This window comes from Balaenoptera acutorostrata, unplaced genomic scaffold (assembly GCF_949987535.1).
Source record: "Balaenoptera acutorostrata unplaced genomic scaffold, mBalAcu1.1 scaffold_470, whole genome shotgun sequence".
Taxonomy (NCBI): Eukaryota; Metazoa; Chordata; class Mammalia; order Artiodactyla; family Balaenopteridae; genus Balaenoptera; species Balaenoptera acutorostrata.
The window spans coordinates 72,214-98,449 of NW_026646408.1; the positions used below are offsets into that span (position 1 = coordinate 72,214).

Below are 26,236 nucleotides of genomic sequence, written 5' to 3' on the forward strand. Positions count from 1 at the left end.
GTAGGTATTGTTAATGATTCAAGCTATATCCAAAAAGCGTAGTCTGATATTTGTTTGCTCATTTCTTGGGCTTTTGGATTGAACAATGTTCTTTCATCATTTAAGGGAAAAAATTAACTTAGATGCTAATAACAAACTCTGGAACTTTGTGACTTCAGTCCATTTGTAGCTCCTGGGCAGTGCCATTTTGATTGAAGTCCCGTTCAATCAGTAATATCAATAGACTATTTTTGGCTAAGATTATAATGGCCAGTTCTATGCCTGTTCTGGAGGAATAAAATATGATGCTCTTCTAAAATATTTTATGACACTTTTCCCCTACTCTTAGTCATGCCGCTAGTAGTTTTATTTCATTTTTTTCTGAAGTTGATCCCAGTCCTTGGCAGTGTTTCCTGGCAACCTTTTATGCACAATATTTGTAGAATTGTTGAGGTGGAAGGTGTCCTGTGTATGCAAACACGGAACTGGTTTTTACCATGTTCTGTTTTACTCCATGGCCTCTACAAAGGTATCATTTGTATAAGACCTTTTCCGTCAGGATGTTTTCCTGCAGCTTTGGGCCATATCCAGCTTTAATGAAGCATCCAATTTTGGATACATTACTGCTTCACAGCTACATATTTGATTCTTTGCTGTCAATATTTATGAAAGTAAATGCTAGAATAAACATCTGTGTTTCCTTATTTCTGAAGCCTTCATTCTGTTGAGCCTATTGATTTTGGGTTTATTCTACAGAAGCGTAGTTATATATTTCCCAGTCAACAGCATATTCACCATTGCTGGATTTGGAGACACAATGTGGGGGAAAATACAGCTGGTCGGCTAGATTTAATTAACTAGATTCTTTTGCATGAAGCAAATCCCTGGTATCCAGATGTATTTTCAGTTCAGAGTTCTGTTTATCATTTGCCTACCATCAGTAAATTAGCTTGACTAGCAGTCTTATCTTTTTGAGGTTAAGCAGTTACTCTTTTCCTAAGCCTTTCTCCTTAATCTTTTCTACTTAACCATGGAGTTAACTGTTTACCCTATTATTATGCTATTATGAGCTAATCTGTAGGTTTTATTACCTAAACAAAATGTTTATAACTTAGACTTAAATGCTTGAATCTTATTTTCACTATAAATGGTATGTTGTTAAAATGTATTTGGATTTAGAATTCTACAAATTTTCAGTCTAGATTTAAGAAGAGATATTTACTTGTCTAGGAGACTGTTGTGCTTTCTCTGCCATATTAAGTCATTATTCTGTATTCAAATAAGAGATGAGAAAGCTGATAATTTTCAGACTCTTTTTCAGGATCAGAGGAACTATAGTCCTCATACAGATTTCATCATAAAGATCTTGTATTACATGGTAAAATTTGGTTGTCCTTTTGTAATAGTGGTAAGACCCTGATTCCATAATGTTAATAGTCAATCAGTTCTTTCTTGGTCTTGACAATTATTTGAGGACTTTTTGTTCTTTATTGACCTGTCCCATAGATACTGGGATGATGTGGACAGAGGCTGCTTACTTTTGTTCCTTCAAAAAGCAGATCCTTATTGATTTAGCTCCTTGCAAGGTGAAGGTGCTCTTCAAGGCTTCTTTCCATCTTGTTTTTTTCCAAATGACTCTCTCTTCAAGCCCCTCAGCCCATTGTTCTACCTTTTCCCCTGGTAAACTCCACCTTTCCCCGTAAGAGGAATTCCCGTTCCTTGATCCATTCCTGGTTCTTGCTGCAGGCTTCTGTAGGATTGACTTTCAAACTTTACTCTGTAATTGCCAGCTCTAGAGGAAGGGGATGGGCAAAAATTCTATTAATGGAGTGACTGTGGATGCCCCATTTCAATTAGTTTCTTCACGAGGTTGGGCAGGAGCTAATTTCTCTACTAGGTTACCTAGGAAGAAAGTATACCTCTCTAAGACTAACATTAATTTTTCTCAGAGTCAACACAATAAAATATTGGAGGAATATTAAAATGTTTAAAAATATATGTATATATATATATATCTGGTTCTATAAGAAATTTAATAACTACATTTGGTTATCAGATATTCTGGAAATTCTTAGTCTTACAGATGTGCTGAGAGAATAACTATATGAATTTCCAATCCTTCTCTGGTCATTTCTTTCATGGAATGATGGAGGACTTACCTGAGAGATATTGAGCATTCTGCTACTCTCTTCCCCTTTGAAAGTTACTACCTGAATGGCTCACACATTCCAGGAGCCCTTATGTTAATTCCTTTCCAAGCTGTTGGTTGTTTGAAGCTTTTTCTCTGGTAGATTCTTCAGGACAGACTTATGGGAACAATATTCCTTGAGTTCTCATGTATTATGTAGCAAGAATATACAAGACTATAAGAAGTTTTCATCTATGGGTTTTTATACTTGAAGGTCACTCTAGCTTCATTAAAATGTGTTCGATTTGGGCTGTATCATTTTCTCAGATACATGTATAGTCTTTCAATATGTAGTTTGAAGTTATCTTTTATTCCAGGAGAGTTTTATTATAGTTTTTAGTATTTTTTGCTTTGTTGCTTTGGTCTTCTTCAGGGACTCCTACTAAACATATATTGGACAGTCTTGCTTATGTTACATATTAATTATTGTCTCTTAAAATCTTTTTACCTCTTCTTTTTTTTTTAATTCTAAAATTTGTCTTATGTTCCATTTTGTACTTTTGGTAAGGCATTAACCCACTGTGCTTCTTCTTAACTTAGTCTTCATTGCTGAAATAAGTTTTTCTTTTATTTCTAAATCTTTCCTGAATTTGATCACCTCTCTTTTCATATCTTCCTTGATCTCAAACACAACATTTTTCAGTTTTTCTAATTCTGAGGTTTTTCGTTGCTTCTGTCATTTAAAGAATATTTTTAGCTTGTTTTGAACTATTAGATCACAGTTTTCCCTACTTTAAAAATCAAGGAGTTTGATCAGTAATATTGCTTGTCATACTGTGGTAAAGATATAGCCCATTCTGTAGCCTTTATTATAGTCTATTTTGTTAGTTTTTTTTGTTTTTAATTGGGATATAATAGTGGATCTGTCTCATTTGGTTAAAAATTTTCTAAGCTCTACCGCTGCTTTAACTGGAAGTTAAGTGCTTTGAAACAAAATTTTGTTAAACATTTTGCCTTCTGGTTAAGGAATATTTGCTTTCCTTTCACTTACTGTATTAATATCCATTTTTGGTCATCTGATTTTGGTTGTTTTATAGTTGCTAATATTTTGTGGTTATTTCTTTAACATTTGAGACCATTAGTTATGTAAGATTTCAGATGTTTGGAAGCTCTATTAATTGAATTCATTGGAAGTTCATAAAGTTTATAGAATGTTCTTCTACTAATTATGACTTTGCCAGGGTTCCTTAAAGAAATAGCATTTTCCACCAGAAAAAAAATGAACTTGAAAATCTTTCTCATCCTAGCTGCTATATATGTAATTTCTTTATAGATCTATTCCAGATGTCAGAACTCCATCTTAATTTGTTGTGTATTCCTCCAGTGCTTGTCACCAGCCTTCATGGCCATCTTGGTGAAGTTTTCTTTTACAACCTTGATACAAGAAGATACTCTCTTGGGTTTTCTTTGAAAACAGGCTGAAGGCCTTCCTCCAAATGTCGTATCTCAATTTATGTATCATTTGACACAAATTTGAGCTATAACCTAGAGAAGAATCATTCCTAAATGGCTGCTTGACTACATTTTTTTGTTTGCTTTTCTTGACAGACCTCAGGTTACAGGCTGTGTCAGGCCTCATTTGGTGAGAAGCATGTTTGTTTCTCTTGTCAGCTTCTTGACTGGTTCCTTTCCAGATTTCTGCAGGGCAGCCATATGGTCATTTCGGCATGTCTTCTAGATTGCTTCTATGGCAGGATTCCAGGTCTTGATTAGTGTTTCAGAATCTGCTCACACTGAGAGGGCTTTAGCTTTTGCCCTTTAGTTTTATTTCAGGTAGCATATTCAGATCTGGTGTCCTTCCTGTCTCATCTAAAGTTCATTTGATTTTGATGATTTTATTTTATGTGGCCCATGTATTTGGCTAACTTTTTTTCTTCTTATATTTTAAGCAAGAAAGGCCCATAAAGGCCGTTGGTGAGGTGCCTAGACTGTGCTGATTTTGGAAAACTGAATGTAACAATAATTCTATTAGGTGATCAGTATTAATGTGCATTAGATTGGCTAGAGATGTATACCAGTCTCCTCCTTTCTACTTTTTTTATTCTTAGTTACATAGTTCTTTAAATTTGTTTTTTTCCTGGTTGGGGGGGGCAGGGATTTGTTTTGAAAATTTCTCTCTAACCGTGCGGCAAGGAGAAAATTACTCATAATGTTGGTAGTGATGTTTAAGAAAAAATTGTTCATGACACTTATAAAGATTAGTAAAGCAGACTTTATTCAGGGAGACTATCACGATAGTTGTAGGGACCACTGCAATGTGGTTTTGCAGTGGGGGAGAGAGATTGGGCTCAAACTTGGAATACAACTAGGAGAACTGGGGCTGTATAGCCAAGTAGAAGGGTGGGGTAAAAATTACTCAGAGGAAAGAAACATGAAAATAAGGGGGATTCTGGCTAAACAGACCTAAACAGGATTGTTGATGAAGGCAGGCCAGGTGGTCAGATATTACATGGGGGATGGTAGGGATGAGGAACCTAATCAGATATCCAGCGTGATCAATATTGAGGGTGGGGGATTCTGGTTAAACTGACATAGTAGGATTCTTGCTAAAATTGGACAATGCAGAGATGAACACAGAAGCCCAAAAGTTAGGGCCTAATTGGAAAGAGTTCAGAGGAGCCTGACTAAAGTTTGGTCAAGGAGAGACTCTTCAACAGTGATAATAAATGTAAAACTATAACTTTCAAGGAAGTAACTCTCAATACAGAAATACTGAAGCAAATCTCTGTTAACAAAACAGACCTTTAGGAGCTTCCCTGGTGGCACAGTGGTTAAGAATCCGCCTGCCAATGCAGGGGACACGGGTTCGAGTCCTGGCCCGGGAAGATCCCACATGCTGCGGAGCAACTAAGCCCGTGCACCACAACTACTGAGCCTGCGCTCTAGAGCCCGCGAGCCACAACTACTGAGCCCGCGTGCCACAACTTCTGAAGCCCGCGTGCCTGGAGCCCGTGCTCCTCAACAAGAGAAGACACTGCAGTGAGAAGCCCGTGCACTGTAATGAAGAGTAGCCCCCGCTCACCGCAACCAGAGAAAGCCCACACACAGCAACAAAGACCCAACGCAGCCAAAATAAAAATAAAAAATAAATAGATTTATAAAAATACAAAACAAAACAGACCTTTAGTTAAGTTCATGCTTAACCTCAGTGAACCAATAGCAAGATATTCTCTACCCATATTTACTTTTGGTTATTTTTGATCACTAAATTAGGAACTATATCATTTCAGGTTTTTTTGAAGTTGAAGAAAAGCAACTTAATGCCTTATATTCAGTCTCCGCTCCATGAATTTGTTATTTTGATTTCAGTGATAAGGATTGAAATTATAATATGAAGGAGCAAATTCAGACATCATGAAACACTTATTTTCTCTTAAAAGATAAAGGTTTTAAATAAACAGGCTATAAAATACTGTAATATTTGGAGACTCAGGCTTAAATTCTTTAATCAAATTAATTATTAAAATCTAAATTTTACTCTGCTTATATATTTTATTTAATTTTTCTTTGACAGTTTGATTTTATAAAAAGGAACCTACTTAATGTATTTTTTCAGAATTTCTTGTATTTTTTAGGAAGCATATTTTATTGTAGTTAACTTGTGTGTGCAAAATGCCCTGTTTGGGTGGGAGGGAATCTTTCCAAAGAAGCTGTATTGAACTTTTTGTCTGTTATCTCATCTTTCTAAGAAAGCATTCCTAAGCATTCTGTCTAGAGTGCTTTGTATTTAGGTTTGAAGGTTCTTATTGTCATGGCTGGCACTCAGTTTAGAAAGTGACCTTTTTGAAGGAGATGACTAGAAGTTTAAATTTACTAGATTCTAGAAGGTTAGCTGCTAAGTGCAGATTTCGAAGAATTGTTTGACTTTTTTGCAGCAGGATATTTTCTTGGATTTATATTCAAACTTTCAGTGCCTCTAAATGGAGTAGATTATAATCAACAAAATGATTTTATTTTTGAGCACCTGCAGCTCTAAAGGATCTAGTCCCAATCCTTTAGGCATAGGTTCTGAAGCTTGTAGTACCGGTAGATTCACTTGAGATACGTGTTTAAAATTCACATTGTTTGGTCCCACTAGCAGAGAGTCTCACATTGTTGATGAGAAATTGGGCCCGGTATTGAGCATATTTAACAAATGTCTAACACTTTGAGAAACATTGCTTTAGGACCTCAGTGGTTCCCAAGGCTGATGATGCATCTGAATCAATTTGGTCTGGTTGAAAAAGTATGTTGAGGGCTTCCCTGGTGGCGCAGTGGTTGGGAATCCGCCTGCCAGTGCAGGGGACACGGGTTCGAGCCCTGATCCAGGAGGATCCCACATGACGTGGAGCAACTAAGCCTGCACGCCACAACTGCTGAGCCTGTGCTCTAGAGCCCGCGAGCCACAACTCCTGAAGCCCGTGCGCCTAGAGCCCTGTGCTCCCGAACAAGAGAAGCTACCGCAATGAGAAGAAGCCGGCGCACTGCAACAAAGAGTATCCCCCGCTCTCTGCAGCTAGAGAAAGCCCGCGTGCAACGACGAAGACCCAACGCAGCCAAAAATAAATAAATTAATTTTTTAAAAAAAGAGAGAAAAGAAAAATTTAAAAAAATGTGTTGATACCTGGTTCCACCCTATAGCTACTAAATTAGAATCTCTGGGAGTGTGGCCCAGTAACGTGCATTTTTAACAAGCTGCCTGGTGATGCTTATACAGAGAGCCACATCTCAGGATCCCATCTTTGAGATCCATTGCTTAGTTCCACCTATGCCTGAGGGCCTTGAGCCTTTTTGTTCTAGGATCTCCCAAGATCTAATTTCTGGGTGATACACTGTATTAGAAAGCTTTTGCTATTACTTCTCAGACATGCCCAGATGTTGACACTGTACTGACTAAAAAGTATTGCCTTTTTTTTTAAACCATTCTTTAACATTTTTCTAATCAATACTAGGTGATTTAAGGCATATACACACACACGTACACCTTATGGGATTTAATGGCAGCTTCTTTTTGAACATAATTGTTAAAACATAAAAAGACTTTACACACTTTAGGAACTTAAATTCAAGACAAAGTATTATTATATATGTGTGTTTTGATACTACTGACTAACATTGTTAATGTGATATTTTTATGTAAAACTAGTTACTTAATGTGAGTTCTATGTAGAAAGGTCTGGAAAAATTGGTATTTGTTACTTAGTTATCTTAAGCATTTTGCTGAATTGTATGGCTTGAGGATTCTTTAGAGTTGTAATAAATGTATGGCTTGAGGATTCTTCAGAGTGGTAATAAACTTTGAATAAAGTAAGAAGCAGTTTATTCTTGGTGGTGGTGTTACAATGGCTAAGTTTCATGCAGTTATAGTCTTTACACAGTAGTTGAAGGAATAATAGCTCTTTTTCAAAAGGTTTAAATGCTTTCTTAAGTTTAGATGTGCTTTGCTTGTATAATCAGTGTTTAATGGAGAGCTTTGGCGAATAATCTTTCTTGAGAGCTAAACACAGAGAATCAACAATTTTTATTTTTTAGTTACTTATGCACACTGAACCTATGAAAAAGGTTGGAGTGTGTTAAAGTCCAAGAAAAGAATGTGAGCACTTTTTATTACGTGTGTTAGTTTACATTCTGTATGGCTACATTATGTCACTCAAAAATATTGCATCCTCTTTACCACCTGTTAAGGTTGGTTTAGAAGGCGTAGTGGCTTGTTTCATATTTCTCTGTAGCTAAAGTTCTTAAAGTTTCTAATAATAACTTTTTTTTAATTTGCAGAAATTCCACTTAACTTTGTTAATTTTCTCCTTCAGGTGAGCTTCTTAATCCATCAGATTTCCAAACTCACTAACCAGTCAATCTTCAGTCACTGCTACTAAAGTAAAAATTGTTGGGAACAATTAGTTTAACCTCATATTACAGTGCTCTGGCAGTTAGATACTAATTAAGCAGTTTTGCCTATTTAGAGTAATGCCTTGTATGCTATTCAGATGCAGAGTTATCTAATACAGCTCCTTGTTTTTAAACCTATTATACTATTATCACTTTAAAGTTAAATTTCCAATTGGCTGTTAGAAAGCAATAATTATTTTGTATAGTCCTCAGTAGGAACCCCAGAGGAACCCCAGGCCTACCACTGCTCCCTCATGAGGGAGGGGAATTGGAGGGGGAAAGTACAACCTGTAGATGGATATAATGAGCAAGTCTTTTTACAGAATGCTACATGAGGAGTCATTTTCTGGTCCTAACAATGATGCTAGTACTGGAAATAGATGTGATTTTTTTCTAACCATCATATTTTACTGCTGAATTTAGTTATTCTCTATTTTATCCTCAAATATTTAAGTAGGCGATGTTACCAACAGGATTATAAGTGGCATGGTAAGAGCCTTACTACTTGAAAGTTTCCCTTGATGTAGTTGGAGTACATCATTCTAGCTATCTGCTGCCTCATTTATTTTTTGCATTGTTTGCTTCCTGTCCTTCATTGGTGTGCATGTGCCATAATATACCACTTTATATCATAGTTTAATTGTACATATTGTATCTCCCTCAACCGGAATGTAAATTCCTTGAGGAGAGTCTGAAACTGATTTTGTAATTCCTCTTGGTACACGGAACAGTGCTTTTCATATATAGTAGTAGACATTCAGCAAGTTTTGTTTAGTGGTAGTGGTTACCTGGTTTCACTACCTATGAAATTACTATTTTCCTGATGCCTGTTTAGCTTAAGTAATGATGATAAGTATTTATTTAATTGATTTTCTTTCATACTTTAGAATATTTATTTTAGCAATTTTATTGCTACTCTTAATTTTTTATTCAATGTTTTATTAAATGTTATTATTTAAGCTCTTGTAAATTCAAAGATTGTTTGAGTATTTTAGGTATTTTATTCTTTTTGTTGCAATGATCAGTGGGATTGTTTCCTTAATTTCTCTTTCTGATTTTTCGTTCTTAGTGTATAGGAATGCAAGAGATTTCTGTGCATTGATTTTGTATCCTGCAGCCTTACCAAATTCATTGATTAGTTCTAGTAGTTTCCTGGTGGCATCTTTAGGGTTTTCTATGTATAGTATCATGTCATCTGCAAACAGTGACAGCTTTACTTCTTCTTTTCCCATTTGTATTCCTTTTATTTCTTTTTCTTCTCTGATTGCCGTGGCTAGGACTTCCAAAACTATGTTGAGTAAGAGTGGCGAGAGTGGACATCCTTGTCTTGTTCCTGATCTTAGAGGAAATGCTTTCAGTTTATCACCACTGAGAATGATGTTTGCTGTGGGTTTGTCATATATGGCCTTTATTATGTTGAGGTAGGTTCCCTTTATGCCCACTTTCTGGAGAGTTTTTATCATAAATGGGTGTTGAGTTTTGTCAAAAGATTCTTCTGCATCTATTGAGATGATCATATGGTTTTTATTCTTCAAATTGTTAATATGGTGTATCACATTGATTTGCGTTTATTGAAGAATCCTTGCATCCCTGGGATAAATCCCACTTTATCATAGTGTATGATCCTTTTAATGTGTTGTTGGGTTCTGTTGGTTAGTATTTTGTTGAGGATTTTTGCGTCTATGTTCATCAGTGGTATTGGTCTATAATTTTCTTTTTTTGTGATATCTTTTTCTGGTTTTGGTATCAGGGTGATGGTGGCCTCATAGAATGAGTTTTGGAGTGTTCCTCCCTCCACCGTTTTTTGGAAGAGTTTGAGGAGGAGAGGTGTTAACTCTTCTCTAAATGTTTGATAGAATTCACCTGTGAAGCCATCTGGTCCTGGACTTTTGTTTGTTGGAAGATTTTTAATCACAGTTTCAATTTCATTACCTGTGATTGGTCTGTTTATATTTTCTAATTCTTCCTGGTTCAATCTTGGAAGGTTGTACTTTTCCAAGAATTTGTCCATTTCTTTCAGGTTGTCCATTTTATTGGCATATAGTTGCTTGTAGTAGTCTCTTACGATCTTTTGTATTTCTGCAGTGTCGGTTGTAATCTCTCCTTTTTCAATTCTAATTTTATTGATTTGAGTACTCGCCCTCCTTTTCTTGATGAGACTGGCTAAAGGATTACCAATTTTGTTTATCTTCTTAAAGCAACAGCCTTTAGTTTTATTGATCTTTGCTATTGTTTGGTTTGTTTCCATTTCACTTATTTCTGCTCGGATCTTTATGATTTCTTTCCTCCCACTAATTTTGGGTTTTCTTTGTTCTTCTTTTTCTAGTTGCTTTAGGTGTAAGGTTAGAATGTTTATTTGAGAGTTTTCTTGCAGTGAGCTTGAATTGCTATGAACTTCCCTCTTAGAACTGCTTTTGCTGCATCCCATAGGTTTTGGATCGTCATGTTTTTGTTGTCATTTGTTTCTAGGTATTTTTTGATTCCCTCTTTGATTTCTTCAGTGATCTCTTGGTTATCCAGCAGCACACTGTTTAGCCTCCATGTATTTGTGTTTTCTTTACTGTTTTTTTTTCCTGTAATAGATCTCTGATCTCACAGTGTTGTGGTCGGAAAAGATGCTTGATACAATTTCAATTTTCTTAAATTTTCCAAGGTTTGATTTGTGACCCCAAATGTGATCTATTCTGGAGAACGTGCCGTGTGCATTTGAGAAGAAAGTGTATTCTTCTGCTTTGGGGTGGAATGTCCCAACAATATCAATTAAGTCTGTCTGGTCTCTTGTGTCATTTAAAGCTTCTGTTTCCTTATTTATTTTCCGTCTGGATGATCTATTGGTGTCAGTGGGGTGTTAAAGTCCCCTATTATTGTGTTACTGTCGATTTTTCCTTTTCAAGCCATTTGCATTTGCCTTATATATTGAGGTGCTCCTATGTTGGGTGCATAAATATTTACAATTGTTTTGTTTTCTTCTTGGATTGGTCCATTGATCATTATGTAGTGTCCTTTCTTGTCTCTTGTAACAGTCTTTATTTTAAAGTCTATTTTATCTGATATGAGTGTTGCTGCTCCAGCTTTCTTGTGATTTCCATTTGCATGGAATATCTTTTTCCATCCCCTCACTTTCAGTCTGTATGTGTCCCTAGGTGTGAAGTGGGTTTCTTGTAGACAGCATATAGACAGGCTTGTTTTTGTATCCATTCAGCCAGTCTGTGTCTTTTGGTTGGAGCATTTAATCTACTTACATTCAAGGTGATTATCGATATGTATGTTCCTATTACCATTGTCTTAATTGATTTGGGTTTGTCTTTGTGGGTCTTTTTATTCTCTTGTGTTTCCCACTTAGAGAAGTTCCTTTAGCATTTGTTGTAAAGCTAGTTTGGTGGTGCTGAATTCTCTTAGCTTTTGCTTGTCTGTAAAGCTTTTGATTTCTCCATTGAATATGAATGAGATCCTTGCTGGGTAGAGTAATCTTGGTTGTAGGTTTTTTCCCCTTCATCACTTTAAATATGTCCTGCCACTCCCTTCTGGCTTGCAGAGTTTCTGCTGAAAGATCAGCTGTTAACCTTATGGGGATTCCCTTTTATGTTATTTGTTGCCTTTCCCTTGCTGCTTTTAATATTTTTTTCTTTGTATTTAATTTTTGATAGTTTGATTAATATGTGTCTTGGCATGTTGCTCTTTGGGTTTATCCTGTATGGGACTCTCTGTGCTTCCTGGACTTGATTGACTATTTCCTTTCCCATGTTAGGGAAGTTTTCAACTACAATCTCTTCAAATATTTTCTCAAACCCTTTCTTTTTCTCTTCTTCTCCTGGAACCCCTATAATTCGAATATTGGTGCGTTTACTATTGTCCCAGGAGTCTCTGAGACTGTCCTCAATTCTTTAATTCTTTTTTCTTTATTCTGCTCCCTGGCAGTTATTTCCACCATTTGATCTTCCAGCTCACTTATCCGTTCTTCTGCCTTAGTTCTTCTGCTATTGATTTCTTCTAGAGTATTTTTAATTTCAGTTATTGTATTGTTCATCACTGTTTGTTTGCTCTTTAGTTCTTCTAGATCCTTGTTAAATGTTTCTTTTATTTTCTCCATTCTGTTTCCTATATTTTGGATCATCTTTACTATCATTACTCTGAATTCTTTTTCAGGTAGGTTGCCTATTTCACCTTCATTTATTTGGTCTTGTAGGTTTTTACCTTGCTTCTTCATTTGTAACATACTTTTTGTCATTTTATTTTTTTTTCTGATGGTTGGGGCTGTATTCCTGTCTTACAGATTATTTGGCCTGAGGCATCCAGCACTGGAGTTTGCAGGCAGTTAGATAAATCCGGGTCTTGGTGCTGAGATGAGGACCTCTGGGAGGCCTCACTCCTATTTATATTCCCTGGGGTCTGAGGTTCTCTGTTAGTCCAGCGGTTTGGACTCGGAGCTGCCACCACAGGAGCTCGGGCGCAACCTGTGGCCTGGGAACCAGATCCCGTAAGGCATGTGGCGTGGAAAAAAAAAAAAAAAGAAGAAGAAGAAAAGGAGCAATACAATAACAAAGAATAAAAAACAAAATAAAATTAGAAAGATCAAAAATATATTAGGAAAAATAATAATATAATTGAAACAACTGCAACAAGGTAAAATAAAACTGTAACAGAAAAAAGAAAAAGAAAAAAGGGGGGTGGGGGAACAAGCCAAAAAGGAGCAGAACAATAATAAAGCATAAAGAATAAAATAAAATTAGAAAAATAAAACATTTATTAGAAAAAATAAACATATAAATGAATGAAGAACAATTAATCAACAAGGTAAAACAGAACCCCAATCTAAAAGCGGAAAAAAGGAAAAAAAAAAAAAAAGCCTTGGCTATGGGGGGCGGAGTTTAGGCAGGGTTGGAACTTAGACATTGGTGGGGGTTATGGTGGGGCAGGGCCTAGGCTTAGGACCCATGCAGCCAGAAAAGGTCTTGGGGGCGGGGCCTGGGCGGGTGATGTTCAAGTGTCGGGCAGGGCCTCTACTTAGGACCTACAGAAGGGGAGAGGCAGCACGTCCAAAGGAGGGCCTTCAGAGTGTGGAGTTCTGGGGTTTGGAGGCAAAGCCGTGGGTGAGGGTGTGTGGGTGCGGTTTAGGCCCAGCTCATTGGAGGGGTTCTCTGAGTGTAGAGGTCGGGCCCTGGGTGGGGGTGTAAGGATGGGGCTCGGTCTCTGCGCAGCAGGAGGGAGGCTCTGAGGGCAGAGAATTAGGCCCAGGAGCCCAACAGGCTCTCTGGTGCCTAAGTGGACAGGGAAAGCACTGGCCGCGTTCCCTTCCATTCCTCCACGCCCCCACTCCCCATCTCTCCCGGGGTCTCCCCAGTCCCCGCTGGACCCCTAACCGTGGGTGTGTCCTGCTGGGTGTAGGAACTCCTCCCCTCCCCCAGCCACCCCTCAGGGGTTTGAGTCCAGTAGGTCTGGCCTTTACTTTTGCTTTCCCTTCCCTCCCTCCCACTCCCTCAGGACCCATGCAGCTGGAGGGGACATTCATGGGCAGAGGATCAGGACCGGGATCTCAGCAGGCTCCTGAGGGCCCAAGTGGGCAGGGGAGAACTGGCCATGCTCCCTTTTGATCCTCTGCCCTCCCAGTGGTCCCCCAATTTCCCCCTTTGGGGGTGGGATCCCTTCCCCTCCTCCAGCCACCCCTCAGGTGCGCCAGTCCATCCCACCTCCACTTCTTCCCCTCTCACTCCCCCCATGCCCCACATCCTACTTGGTCACTGGGGGTTTCTCCCCTCCCCTTAGGTGTCTGTGGTCCCTCACTGGTGCCTGGTAGGTGCCCTAGTTGTGTGGAGACGTGAATTCCATGTGCTCCTAGTCCGCCATCTTGACTCTTCTCCCCAATCTTAAACTTATGAATTATTTCTGGAATTTTCCATTTAATATTTTCAGACCATGGTTGACTGTGGAAAGTGAAAGTGAGGATAAGAGGGGACTACTATAATGCAAAACCAGTGTTGATTTTTATTGTTGCACTAAATTGTAATACCTGAATTGGTAGGCAATAATACCGCAAATTAAATAAATAAAAATTTGGGAGAATCAAGGCTTAGATGTTGAGGCAGTTAAAGTCTAACTCATTGCCATGATAGTTTGGATAATAGGAATAAGTCGTCTTATTTAATAACTTATTTAATAAGTTAAAGTAAATCGCACTGCTTATGATGAATCTGTTGGTAAAAAAGGCCCTACTGATATTTGGTTAAGTGGGGTTATTATAGCTAATCATATCTTGGAAGAGTACTATCCTTGCCAATTTTTAAACTTATTTTGAATTTTAACCCTTCAAATAATTTACGTGGAAAATACTAACAACTACATATCTTTGAAATTTTCCTTATGTGAGCAATGGTGAGAGTCTTTTGTGTGTGTGTGTGTGTGTGTGTGTGTGTGTTGTTGTTGTTGTTGTTTTTAAACATCTTTATTGAAGAACAATTGCTTTACAATGGTGTGCTAGCTTCTGCCCCATAACAAAGTGAATCAGTTATACATATACATATGTTCCCATATCTCTTCCCCCTTGCATCTCCCTCCCTCCCACCCTCCCCATCCCACCCCTCTAGGTGGTCACAAAGCACCGAGCTGATCTCCCTGTGCCATGCAGCTGCTTCCCACTAGCTATCCATTTTACATTTGGTAGTGTATATATGTCCATGACACTCTCTCACCCTGTCACATCTCACCCCTCCCCCTTCCCATATCCTCAAGTCCATTCTCCAGTAGGTCTGTGTCTTTATTCCCGTCTTGCCACTAGGTTCTTCATGGCCTTTTTTTTTTTTCCCTTAGATTCCATATATATGTGTTAGCATACTGTATTTGTTTTTCTCTTTCTGACTTACTTCACTCTGTATGACAGACTCTAACTCCATCCACCTCATTACAAGTACCTCCATTTCATTTCTTTTTATGGCTGAGTAATATTCCATTGTATATATGTGCCACATCTTCTTTATCCATTCATCCGATGATGGACACTTAGGTTGCTTCCATGTCCTGGCTATTGTAAATAGAGCTGCAATGAACATTTTGGTACATGACTCTTTTTGAACTATGGTTTTCTCAGGGTATATGCCCAGTAGTGGGATTGCTGTGTCGTATGGTAGTTCTATTTTTAGTTTTGTAAGGAACCTCCATACTGTTCTCCATAGTGGCTGTATCAATTTACATTCCCACCAACAGTGCAAGAGGGTTCCCTTTCCTCCACACCCTCTCCAGCATTTATTGTTTGTAGATTTTTTGATGATGGCCATTCTGACCAGTGTGAGATGATATCTCATTGTAGTTTTGATTTGCATTTCTCTAATGATTAATGATGTTGAGTATTCTTTCATGTGTCTGTTGGCAATCTGTATATCTTTTTTGGAGAAATGTCTATTTAGGTCTTCTGCCCATTTTTGGATTGGGTTGTTCGTGTTTTTGTTATTGAGCTGCATGAGCTGCTTGTAAATCTTGGAGATTAATCCTTTGTCATTTGCCTCATTTGTAAATATTTTCTCCCATTCTGATGGTTGTCTTTTGGTCTTGTTTATGGTTTCCTTTGCTGTGCAAAAGCTTTTAAGTTTCATTAGGTCCCATTTGTTTATTTGTGTTTTTATTTCCATTTCTCTAGGAACTGGGTCAAAAAGAATCTTGCTGTGATTTATGTCATAGAGTGTTCTGCCTATGTTTTCCTCTACGAGTTTGATAGTGTCTGGCCTTACACTTAGGTCTTTAATCCATTTTGAATTTATTTTTGTGTATGGTGTCAGGGAGTGTTCTAATTTCATAATTTTACATATATCTGTCCAATTTTCCCAGCACCACTTTTTTTTTTAATTTAATTTATTTATTTATTTATTTATGGCTGTGTTGGGTCTTCGTTTCTGTGCGAGGGCTTTCTCCAGTTGCGGCAAGCGGGGGCCACTCTTCATTGCGGTGCGCGGGCCTCTTAGTATCGCGGCCTCTCTTGTTGCGGAGCACAGGCTCCAGACGCGCAGGCTCAGTAAGTGTGGCTCACGGGCCTAGTTGCTCCGCGGCATGTGGGATCTTCCCAGACCAGGGCTCGAACCCGTGTCCCCTGCATTGGCAGGCAGATTTGCAACCACTGCGCCACCAGGGAAGCCCCCCAGCACCATTTATTGAAGAGACTGTCTTTTCTCCACTGTATATGCCTGCCTCCTTTATCAAAGATAAGGTGACCATATGTGCGTGGGTTTATCTCTGGGCTTTCTATCCTGTTCCATTGATCTATATTTCTATTTTTGTGCCAGTACCAAACTGTCTTGATTACTGTAGCTTTGTAATATAGTCTGCAGTCAAGGAGCCTGATTCCTCCAGCTCCATTTTTCGTTCTCAAGATTGCTTTGGCTATTCGGGGTCTTTTGTGTTTCCATACCAATTGTGAAATTTTTTGTTCTAGTTCTGTGAAAAATGCCAGTGGTAGTTTGATAGGGATTGCATTGAATCTGTAGATTGCTTTGGGTAGTAGAGTCATTTTCACAATGTTGATTCTTCCAATCCAAGAACATGGTATATCTCTCCATCTATTTGTATCATCTTTAATTTCTTTCATCAGTGTCTTATAATTTTCTGCACACAGGTCTTTTGTCTCCTTAGGTAGGTTTATTCCTAGATATTTTATTCTTTTTGTTGCAATGGTAAACGGGAGTGTTTTCTTAATTTCACTTTCAGATTTTTCGTCATTAGTGTATAGAAATGCAAGAGATTTCTGTGCATTAATTTTGTATCCTGCTACTTTACCAAATTCATTGATTAGCTCTAGTAGTTTTCTGGTAGCATCTTTAGGATTCTCTGTGTATAGTATCATGTCATCTGCAAACAGTGACAGCTTTACTTCTTCTTTTCCGATTTGGATTCCTTTTATTTCTTTTTCTTCTCTGATTGCTGTGGCTAACACTTCCAAAACTATGTTGAATAATAGTGGTGAGAGTGGGCAACCTTGTCTTGTTCCTGATCTTAGTGGAAATGGTTTCAGTTTTTCACCATTGAGGACAATGTTGGCTGTGGGTTTGTCATATATGGCCTTTATTATGTTGAGGAAAGTTCCCTCTATGCCTACTTTCTGCAGGACTTTTATCATAAATGGGTGTTGAATTTTGTCAAAAGCTTTCTCTGCATCTATTGAGATGATCATATGGTTTTTCTCCTTCAATTTGTTGATATGGTGTATCACGTTGATTGATTTGCGTATATTGAAGAATCCTTGCATTCCTGGGATAAACCCCACTTGATCATGGTGTATGATCCTTTTAATGTGCTGTTGGATTCTGTTTGCTAGTATTTTTTGAGGATTTTTGCATCTATGTTCATCAGTGATATTGGCCTGTAGTTTTCTTTCTTTGTGACATCTTTGTCTGGTTTTGGTATCAGGGTGATGGTGGCCTCGTAGAATGAGTTGGGGAGTGTTCCTCCCTCTGCAATATTTTGGAAGAGTTTGAGAAGGATAGGTGTTAGCTCTTCTCTAAATGTTTGATAGAATTCTCCTGTGAAGCCATCTGGTCCTGGGATTTTGTTTGTTGGAAGATTTTTAATCACAGTTTCAATTTCAGTGCTTGTGATTGGTCTGTTCATATTTTCTATTTCTTCCTGGTTCAGTCTCGGCAGGTTGTGCATTTCTAAGAATCTGTCCATTTCTTCCAGGTTGTCCATTTTATTGGCATAGAGTTGCTTGTAGTAATCTCTCATGATCCTTTGTATTTCTGCAGTGTCAGTGGTTACTTCTCCTTTTTCATTTCTAATTCTATTGATTTGAGTCTTCTCCCTCTTTCTCTTGATGAGTCTGGCTAATGGTTTATCAATTTTGTTTATCTTCTCAAAGAACCAGCTTTTAGTTTCACTGATTTTTGCTATTGTCTCCTTCATTTCTTTTTCATTTATTTCTGATCTGATCTTTATGGTTTCTTTCCTTCTGCTAGCTTTGGGGTTTTTATGTTCTTCTTTCTCTAATTGCTTCCGGTGCAAGGTTAGGTTGTTTATTCGAGATGTTTCCTGTTTCTTGAGGTAGGCTTGTATTGCTATACACTTCGCTCTTAGCACTGCTTTTGCTGCGTCCTATAGGTTTTGGGTCGTCGTGTCTCCATTGTCATTTGTTTCTAGGTATTTTTTGATTTCCCCTTTGATTTCTTCAGTGATCACTTCGTTATTAAGTAGTGTATTGTGTAGCCTCCGTGTGTTTGTCTTTTTTACAGATCTTTTCCTGTAATTGATATCTAGTCTCATAGCGTTGTGGTCGGAAAAGATACTTGATACGATTTCAATTTTCTTAAATTTACCAAGGCTTGATTTGTGACCCAAGATATGATCTATCCTGGAGAATGTTCCATGAGCAGTTGAGAAAAATGTGTATTCTGTTGTTTTTGAGTGGAATGTCCTATAAATATCAATTAAGTCCATCTTGTTTAATGTATCATTTAAAGCTTGTGTTTCCTTATTTATTTTCATTTTGGATGATCTGTCCATTGGTGAAAGTGGGGTGTTAAAGTCCCCTACTATGATTGTGTTGCTGTCGATTTCCCCTTTTATGGCTGTTAGTATTTGCCTTATGTATTGAGGTGCTCCTATGTTGGGTGCATAAATATTTACAATTGTTATACCTTCCTCTTGGATCGATCCCTTGATCATTATATAGTGTCCTTCTTTGTCTCTTGTAATAGTCTTTGTTTTAAAGTCTATTTTGTCTGATCTGAGAATTGCTACTCCAGCTTTCTTTTGATTTCCATTTGCATGGAATATCTTTTTCCATCCCCTCACTTTCAGTCTGTATGTGTCTCTAGGTCTGAAGTGGGTCTCTTGTAGACAGCATATATATGGGTCTTGTTTTTGTATCCATTCAGCCAGTCTGTGTCTTTTGGTGGAGCATTTAATCCATTTACATTTAAGGTAATTATCGATATGTATGTTCCTATTCCCATTTTCTTAAATGTTTTGGGTTTGTTATTGTAGGTGTTTTCCTTCTCTTGTGTTTCTTGCCTAGAGAAGTTCCTTTAGCATTTGTTGTAAAGCTGGTTTGGTGTTCCTGAACTCTCTCAGCTTTTGCTTGTCTGTAAAGGTTTTAATTTCTGCATAAAATCTGAATGAGATCCTTGCTGGGTAGATTAATCTTGGTTGTAGGTTTTTCTCCTTCATGACTTTAAGTATATCCTGCCACTCCCTTCTGGCTTGCAGAGTTTCTGCTGAAAGATCAGCTGTTAACATTATGGGGATTCCCTTGTGTGTTATTTGTTGTTTTTCCCTTGCTGCTTTTAATATGTTTTCTTTATATTTAATTTTTGACAGTTTGATTAATATGTGTCTTGGCATGTTTCTCCTTGGATTTATCCTGTATGGGACTCTCTGTGCTTCCAGGACTTGATTAACTATTTCCTTTCCCATATTAGGGAAGTTTTCAACTATAATCTCTTCAAATATTTTCTCAGTCCCTTTCTTTTTCTCTTCTTCTTCTGGAACCCCTATAATTCGAATGTTGGTGCGTTTAATGTTGTCCCAGAGGTCTCTGAGACTGTCCTCAGTTCTTTTCATTCTTTTTTCTTTATCTTGCTCTGCAGTAGTTATTTCCACCATTTTATCTTCCAGGTCACTTATCCGTTCTTCTGCCTCAGTTATTCTGCTATTGATCCCATCTAGAGTATTTTTCATTTCATTTATTGTGTTTTTTCATTGTTGCTTGGTTCCTCTTTAGTTCTTCTATGTCCTTGTTAAATGTTTCTTGCATTTTGTCTATTCTGTTTCCCAGATTTTGGATCATCCTTACTATCATTATTCTGAATTCTTTTTCAGGTAGACTACCTATTTCCTCTTCATTTGTTAGGTCTGGTGTGTTTTGACCCTGCTCCTTCATCTGCTGTGTGTTTTTCTGTTGTCTCATTTTGCTTATCTTACTGTGTTTGGGGTCTCCTTTTCACAGGCTGCAGGTTCGTAGTTCCCGTTGTTTTTGGTATCTGTCCCCAGTGGCTAAGGTTGGTTCAGTGGGTCGTGTAGGCTTCCTGGTGGAGGGAACTAGTGCCTGTGTTCTGGGGGATGAGGCTGGATCTTGTCTTTCTGGTGGGCACGTCCACGTCTGGTGGTGTATTTTGGGGTGTCTGTGGCCTTATTCTGATTTTAGGCAGCCTCTCTGCTAATGGATGGGGCTGCGTTCCTGTCTTGCTAGTTGTTTGGCATAGGGTGTCCAGCACTGTAGCTTGCTGGTCGTTGAGTGAAGCTGGGTCTTGATGTTGAGATGGAGATCTCTGAGTGATTTTTGCCATTTGGTATTACGTGGAGCTGGGAGGTCTCTTGTGGACCAGTGTCCTGAACTTGGCTCTCCCACCTCAGAGGCACAGCCCTGATGCCTGGCTGGAGCACCAAGAGCCTTTTGGGAGGTCTGACGTTTTCTGCCAGCATTCAGTGGGTGTTCTGTAGGAGCAGTTCCACGTGTAGATGTATTTCTAATGTATAAGTGGGAAGGAAGGTGATCTCCGCGTCTTACTCTTCCACCATCTTCCGAGAGTCTTTTAAAGCATATGTTTGAAATATAACCTTTCAAGTATATTTACTTCATATACTATAATTTTTAAAAAAATCATGACTGGTAGAGGGAATTTTTTTTTTATATTTCTTTATTTATTTATTATTTATCTTGGCTGTGCTGGGTCTTAGTTGCGGCACACGGGATCCTCATTGCGGTATGTGGGCTCCCATTTGTGGCATGCAGGCTCTTACTTGTGGCATGCATGTGGGATCTAGTTCCCCGACCAGGGATCGAACCCAGGCCCCCCGCATTGGGAGCGCAGAGTCCCCCCCACTAGGCCACCAGGGATGTCCCTGGTAGAGCGAATTTTATAACAGGATATCGATACCATGTTGTCCTACCTTATTCTTTCTACTTAAGGCAGACCGTTTTTGTTTTTTTGGTATTGGTAATGTGTGATGCTTGTTTACACATTCTTAACACAATTAAGCATTAGCGGTTATATCACAGAATTAGAGCTAACTGGCCAATCTGTAGATTGAATTTAGCACCCAATTCATATTTTTCCCTTTTATTACATTATCTTTATGGTAACCACATGGAGATAATAAATTTCAGGAAGTTTCCAGTTCAAAAACCTCAGGCTCTCACCCAATATAACACATTTATACAACATTTAAAAGTACAAAAGCTCCTTTTGGTTAAGGGACAATACAAGAAAACTCATGAATTTAATGACACCAAAAGTTCCGGTCCGCGCTGTCCCAGAATAAGGTTGCCAAATCTGTTTCTTGGCTCTTTCATTGGTAAGAATGTCCCCCTCTTATACTCAGCACAAGGTGAGTGTTTCTACACCAAATGTTGGAGCCTAGGTTTTCAGAGTCCAAGCTGATGACCGCCACTGGTCCTTGGGCCTTGGGAGCACCCAATTTAAAGTCCCTTATCCCAGTGGTCTTCACACTGAAGTAAGGCCACCCACTTATGAGATACAGGAAGAAAATGTAACTTCCATTTTTTTCATACATATTTTTATTTTTTATATCATGTGTAAATTTCTACTTAGGTTTACACTATATATAACATATTAGTCATATAATATATACCTCATTTATAAATAAATAACTGCACATATTGCTGCATACTTAGATATTTACTATTAGGAGTACTCAGTCAAAATAACTTGAAGACCACAGTTCTGACAGTAGCTAATCAGAGAGAATGGACACTAAGGGGAGAAATGGGATCCTTTGGAAGGTATAGACAAAGGTCCAGTGATTAACAATATAATAAAAAAGTATAGATTAGAATATTATATGTATCAAGGGACTTGTTTATAGATTCTTTATATACGTACTATAAAACATAAAAATTATCCCTATTGTTCACCAAGTTAACGGGAGTTTTAATAACTATAGGTAGACTACATACAACTTTCATAATAGTTTGGAGCAGTTTAAAGTTCAGGCACAAGTTTTTTGCATATAGTGGCTTTTCATTTTCTGGTTGTGGCTGACCTTTATGTAGGCCTTTTTTATTGCTATAAATGTTCTTTTTCAAGGGATAAACTGTTTTTGTCTTTTTGTTCTTGGTGGAGGGAATGTAAAGTAACTTTAAAAAGTTTTAAACAAATTATTATAAATCAGATTATAAGAGACATGTTAATTTTCCGTGTTTCCTAAAGTTGCTAAAATTTGTGCATATTGCTTTTATAGCCAGAAAAAATATTTAAAAGAATTAATAGAAGTAACTCCTAGTAATAGAACTAAAAACAATCTGCATATCTTCTAAATTACCTATGGTAGGGGAAAAGGTAAGAAGGAGAAAAAGAAGTAAACAGTAAAACATAGAAAACAACTAGCAAGGAAGCATTTATAGGAGGAAGAAAAAAGTTATGACAGGTTTAATCAAGTTTGTTATAACAATAAATATAAGTGGGATGAACATACCTTTTATAAGGAGAAGACATACTCTAAAGTTTTTTCAAAAAGCCTAATTACATACAGTATACAAGAGTCGCACCTAAACAGCATGATTGAAAGAAATTGAAAATAAAAGAATAGGCAAACCAGATACATTATAATAGAAGGAAAGCATAAAGGGGTGATAATGTTCAATTTGGCAGAGCTTAAAAGTAATAAATGGAACAGACTGCAATGGTGAAGCATATAAGCCATAATGATGATGTCATGAATCAATATGGAACCAAATTATACAGAACTAAATTTCTATAAACTTTTTTTTGTTTGTTTCTTGTTTTTGGCCACACGGCGCAGCTTGCGGGATCTTAGTTCCCCGATGACCAGGGATTGAACCCATGCCCCCTGTAGTGGAAGTGCAGAGTCCTAACCATTGGACTGCCAGGGAATTCCCCAGAACTAAATTTAAATGATAAAAATTGCAAGAGATAAAGAGAATTGTTATATCTCAAGAGTAGTTTAGAAACTTGAGTAGTTCTCTAAGTCTGTGACAGATAAAGCTAATAATTTTCTTATTAATATATTCTATATTTTTATTTCAGCTGATGTACAAGAAAAATAACTATTCTGAAAACAGAAAATATATGTTCTCCGTGACTCATGAAATATTTATAAAAATTGACCATGATTTTTGGTCACAAATAAAATTTCAGGTGATCCCAAAGAGTAGACATAGATTGTCCTAGACTCTCTGCCTATGGCAAAATAAAATGAGAGCTAAGTAATAAAGATAGGAAGGAAATTTTGTAATTTTCAGATCTTCTCTAACACTCTTGGGTCAAAGAAGAAATCAGAACTGCAGTTGTAAGATAAAATTGGCCCTCCAGCCCTCTGTGTCCAAGGATGTGGAACCCGGAGAGGTGGATGGCCAAACGTAAGGGACTTGAGCTTCCTCAGATTCTGGTATCCGTGAGGGTCCTAGAACCAGTCCCCCACAGAACTGAGGACGACTGTATGTAAATAATACGATAGTTCACAGTATGCTCCATTTTCTTTTGTTTTCCGATTAAAAAAACCCAATTTTGTATTTTGGTTTCAGAAGGGTAGTTAAAGGACAGTATTCAATAACAAATGTTTCTTGGCCCTCTGTAATGTGCAAGACATTTTGTTTGATGTGAGATATAACTCTGAGTAAGACTGAGCCTTGGTGCTTGTAATCCACTGGATTTTATTATTCAATGCACATTAGTAGTAACTTATTTGAGATGCATGTATGAAAAATCCTTTATAGTTTCTTTGTAAAGAAACGATAGAGTTCAGTATGATCATTTTAATTTTCAGCAGAGGTACCTATGGTACCTATATGGAGAGGAGAAGTAGATTATTATAGTAGATTGATTGAACTGTGTAGAATGTCTGGATATCTCCGTTCCTTTTTACCTCTATCACCTGGTAGGAGTTCTGTTTCATTGGACAATTTAAGTTTATCCCTCTGGGCTTCAAATTCTTCATCCATAAATGAGGAAGCTGAATTAAAATATAAGATTCTTTATACATGTTATTTTTGTGTAGCTGTGAATCAATTCATAAGTATTGAGCATCAACTTCTTTTCAGTCTGTAGGGACCAAACGTATGCTCTAGTTGGGGAAAAAAGACAAATTTAGGGCTCCACGCGAACAGAGGAGAGTGCGTATATCTTTAAAAAGGACAGAGATGGAGAAAAGAAGAGCATTGAGAAAGGTTTCACAGAGGCAGTGTGACACCTGAGCTGATCTTGAAGATAAGTTTTTGTCAAGTGAACAGGGAAGGAGAACATTTTAGGTGCAGGAGATAATAGAAGGTATAGAGGCAGAGAAGTGAGCGTTTTACATTTGGGAAGTTGCAGTTAGTTTGTATGGCATTTCGTAGTTAACATGGGTTTATGGAGGAGTAGCAAGACATCAAGTATTGATGTATATGGGAGCTGAACTGTGAAAAATAATGGGCTTTAAGTTAAAGGCAGTGAATAACCATGGAAATTTTTTTAAGCAGTGGAGGGAGGTGGCACTGTAAGATTTAGTTAGGGTGGATGCAGAGATAGCATTTAGGAAACTGGGAGTTGAGACATGATGAAGTCTTAAATAAAGTAATGGCAGTGGAGATGCTATACAGGTTTTAGAGTAGGTCTCTAAAATGGATGGGCTTTGTAGGGTTGACAGCCCTGGAAGTGTGTGCAAAATTTAATATGTGAATGTATTTTCCTCTGGGAGAGGGTCTATAAATTTCATCACATCATGCAGGAGGGCTCTTAGGGTAAATATATATTGTAGGGAAAATTGACAGAGTGATATTTTACAAACCATGAGGGTTAAATAATTTTAAGTTTTACTTTATTCATTAGTGACTAATCTAATCTTTTTTCACTTTTTTAGAGTGGACAGGCCAAAATCTCATCAAGTTCGAACCTCTGGTACAATAAGGCGAACCTCTTCTTTGGATACGATAACAGGACCTTATCTCACAGGACAGTGGCCACGAGATCCTCATGTTCATTACCCTTCATGCATGAAAGATAAAGCTACTCAGGTAAAATAAGCAAATCAAAATCAGTTTTATTATCCTGCAGTTCTTCTATTTTGATCACAGTAAAGAAAATTAATTTAATCAAATTTTCCCAGTTATTAAATATATTCAACCAAAGAAGAAAGCCATTTCTTTTAATAAACTTTAGACTAAGTATTTTTATCATCTCGGTTTTGAAAGTTTTTAAATTATTTAATATTTAATAAATAGCACATCAGTCTACATTGTGTGGTTTTTGAGACTTATAGTTTTAGGAATTATTTTCCTACAGAAATTAATGACTAGTAACTGTATTAGAAAATACAGGCATATCTCGTTTTACTGTGCTTTGCTTTACTATGCTTCTCAGATATTGTGTTTTTTTACAAATTGAAGGTTTTTGGCAATCTTGCATGGAGCAAGTCTATCGGCGTCCTTTTTCCAACAGCATTTGCTCACTTTATGTCTCTCGGTCACATTCTGGCAATTCTTTAAATATTTCAAACTTTTTCATTATTATTATATTTGTTATGGTGATCCATCCTCAATGATCTTTTTTGTTACTATTGTAAAAAGATTATGACTTGCTGAAGGCTCAGATGATGATTAGCATTTTTTAGCAATAAAGTATTTTTAATTAAGGTATGTATATTGTTTTTTTAGGATGTAATGCCTTTGAACACTTTAATAGACTACAGTAATAGTATAAACATAAATTTTATATGCACTGGGAAACCAAAAATTTGTGTGACTCTCTTTATTGCGATATTTGCTTTATTGTGGTGGTCTGGAACCAAACCTGCAGTATCTCCGAGGTATGCTGGTATAAGTAATTTTTGAAGAAAAGCTTGTACAGTTCCTGGAAATAATTTATAAAGTATTAACACATGGCTAAGGAAATATATGTTAAAGGATATTTTTTCTGTTTAAAGCCAAAACTAAAATCCTTGAGAGAGAAATAGAAAATTTCCTGTTTGTCACACCTTCTCTATTTGTGGATCACAGCTTTTGACTTGAAGAGTTTTCCTTCCGTGTCAGAAAAAGATGTGAAAACATCTTAATTTATAATTTCTGAATTCTTGACCATATCTTTATAGCAGTAGTCGATTAGCATTATGAAGAATACGAAAAGTATAAGAGATGGTTATTGGCCTTAAAGAACTTACAGCATAGTTAGGAAGATAAGATGTAAATGTAAGAAAATTGGTAATAGAAGACAGAGTATTATTAGGTGTTAGATGAATGGAGCATTTAAATGTAAGGGAATTCAATGGAATGGG

The 26,236-nt window shown here is 37.4% G+C and overlaps 1 protein-coding gene across 7 annotated transcripts in view; it reads left to right on the plus strand.

The window, feature by feature from the left end:
• LOC130706890 (glucocorticoid-induced transcript 1 protein-like) overlaps positions 1 to 26,236 on the plus strand; it is a 143,131-nt gene that overhangs the window by 15,858 nt on the left and 101,037 nt on the right. For all 7 annotated transcript variants that reach the window (XR_009006934.1, XR_009006932.1, XM_057539577.1 and 4 more), the window contains one exon: positions 24,827 to 24,980. Coding sequence is in view for 5 of the 7 variants with exons in the window: in XM_057539577.1 (XP_057395560.1) it covers positions 24,827 to 24,980 (154 nt within the window). In the remaining 2 variants the exon portion in view is untranslated. The remainder of the gene's footprint in view (positions 1 to 24,826; positions 24,981 to 26,236) is intronic.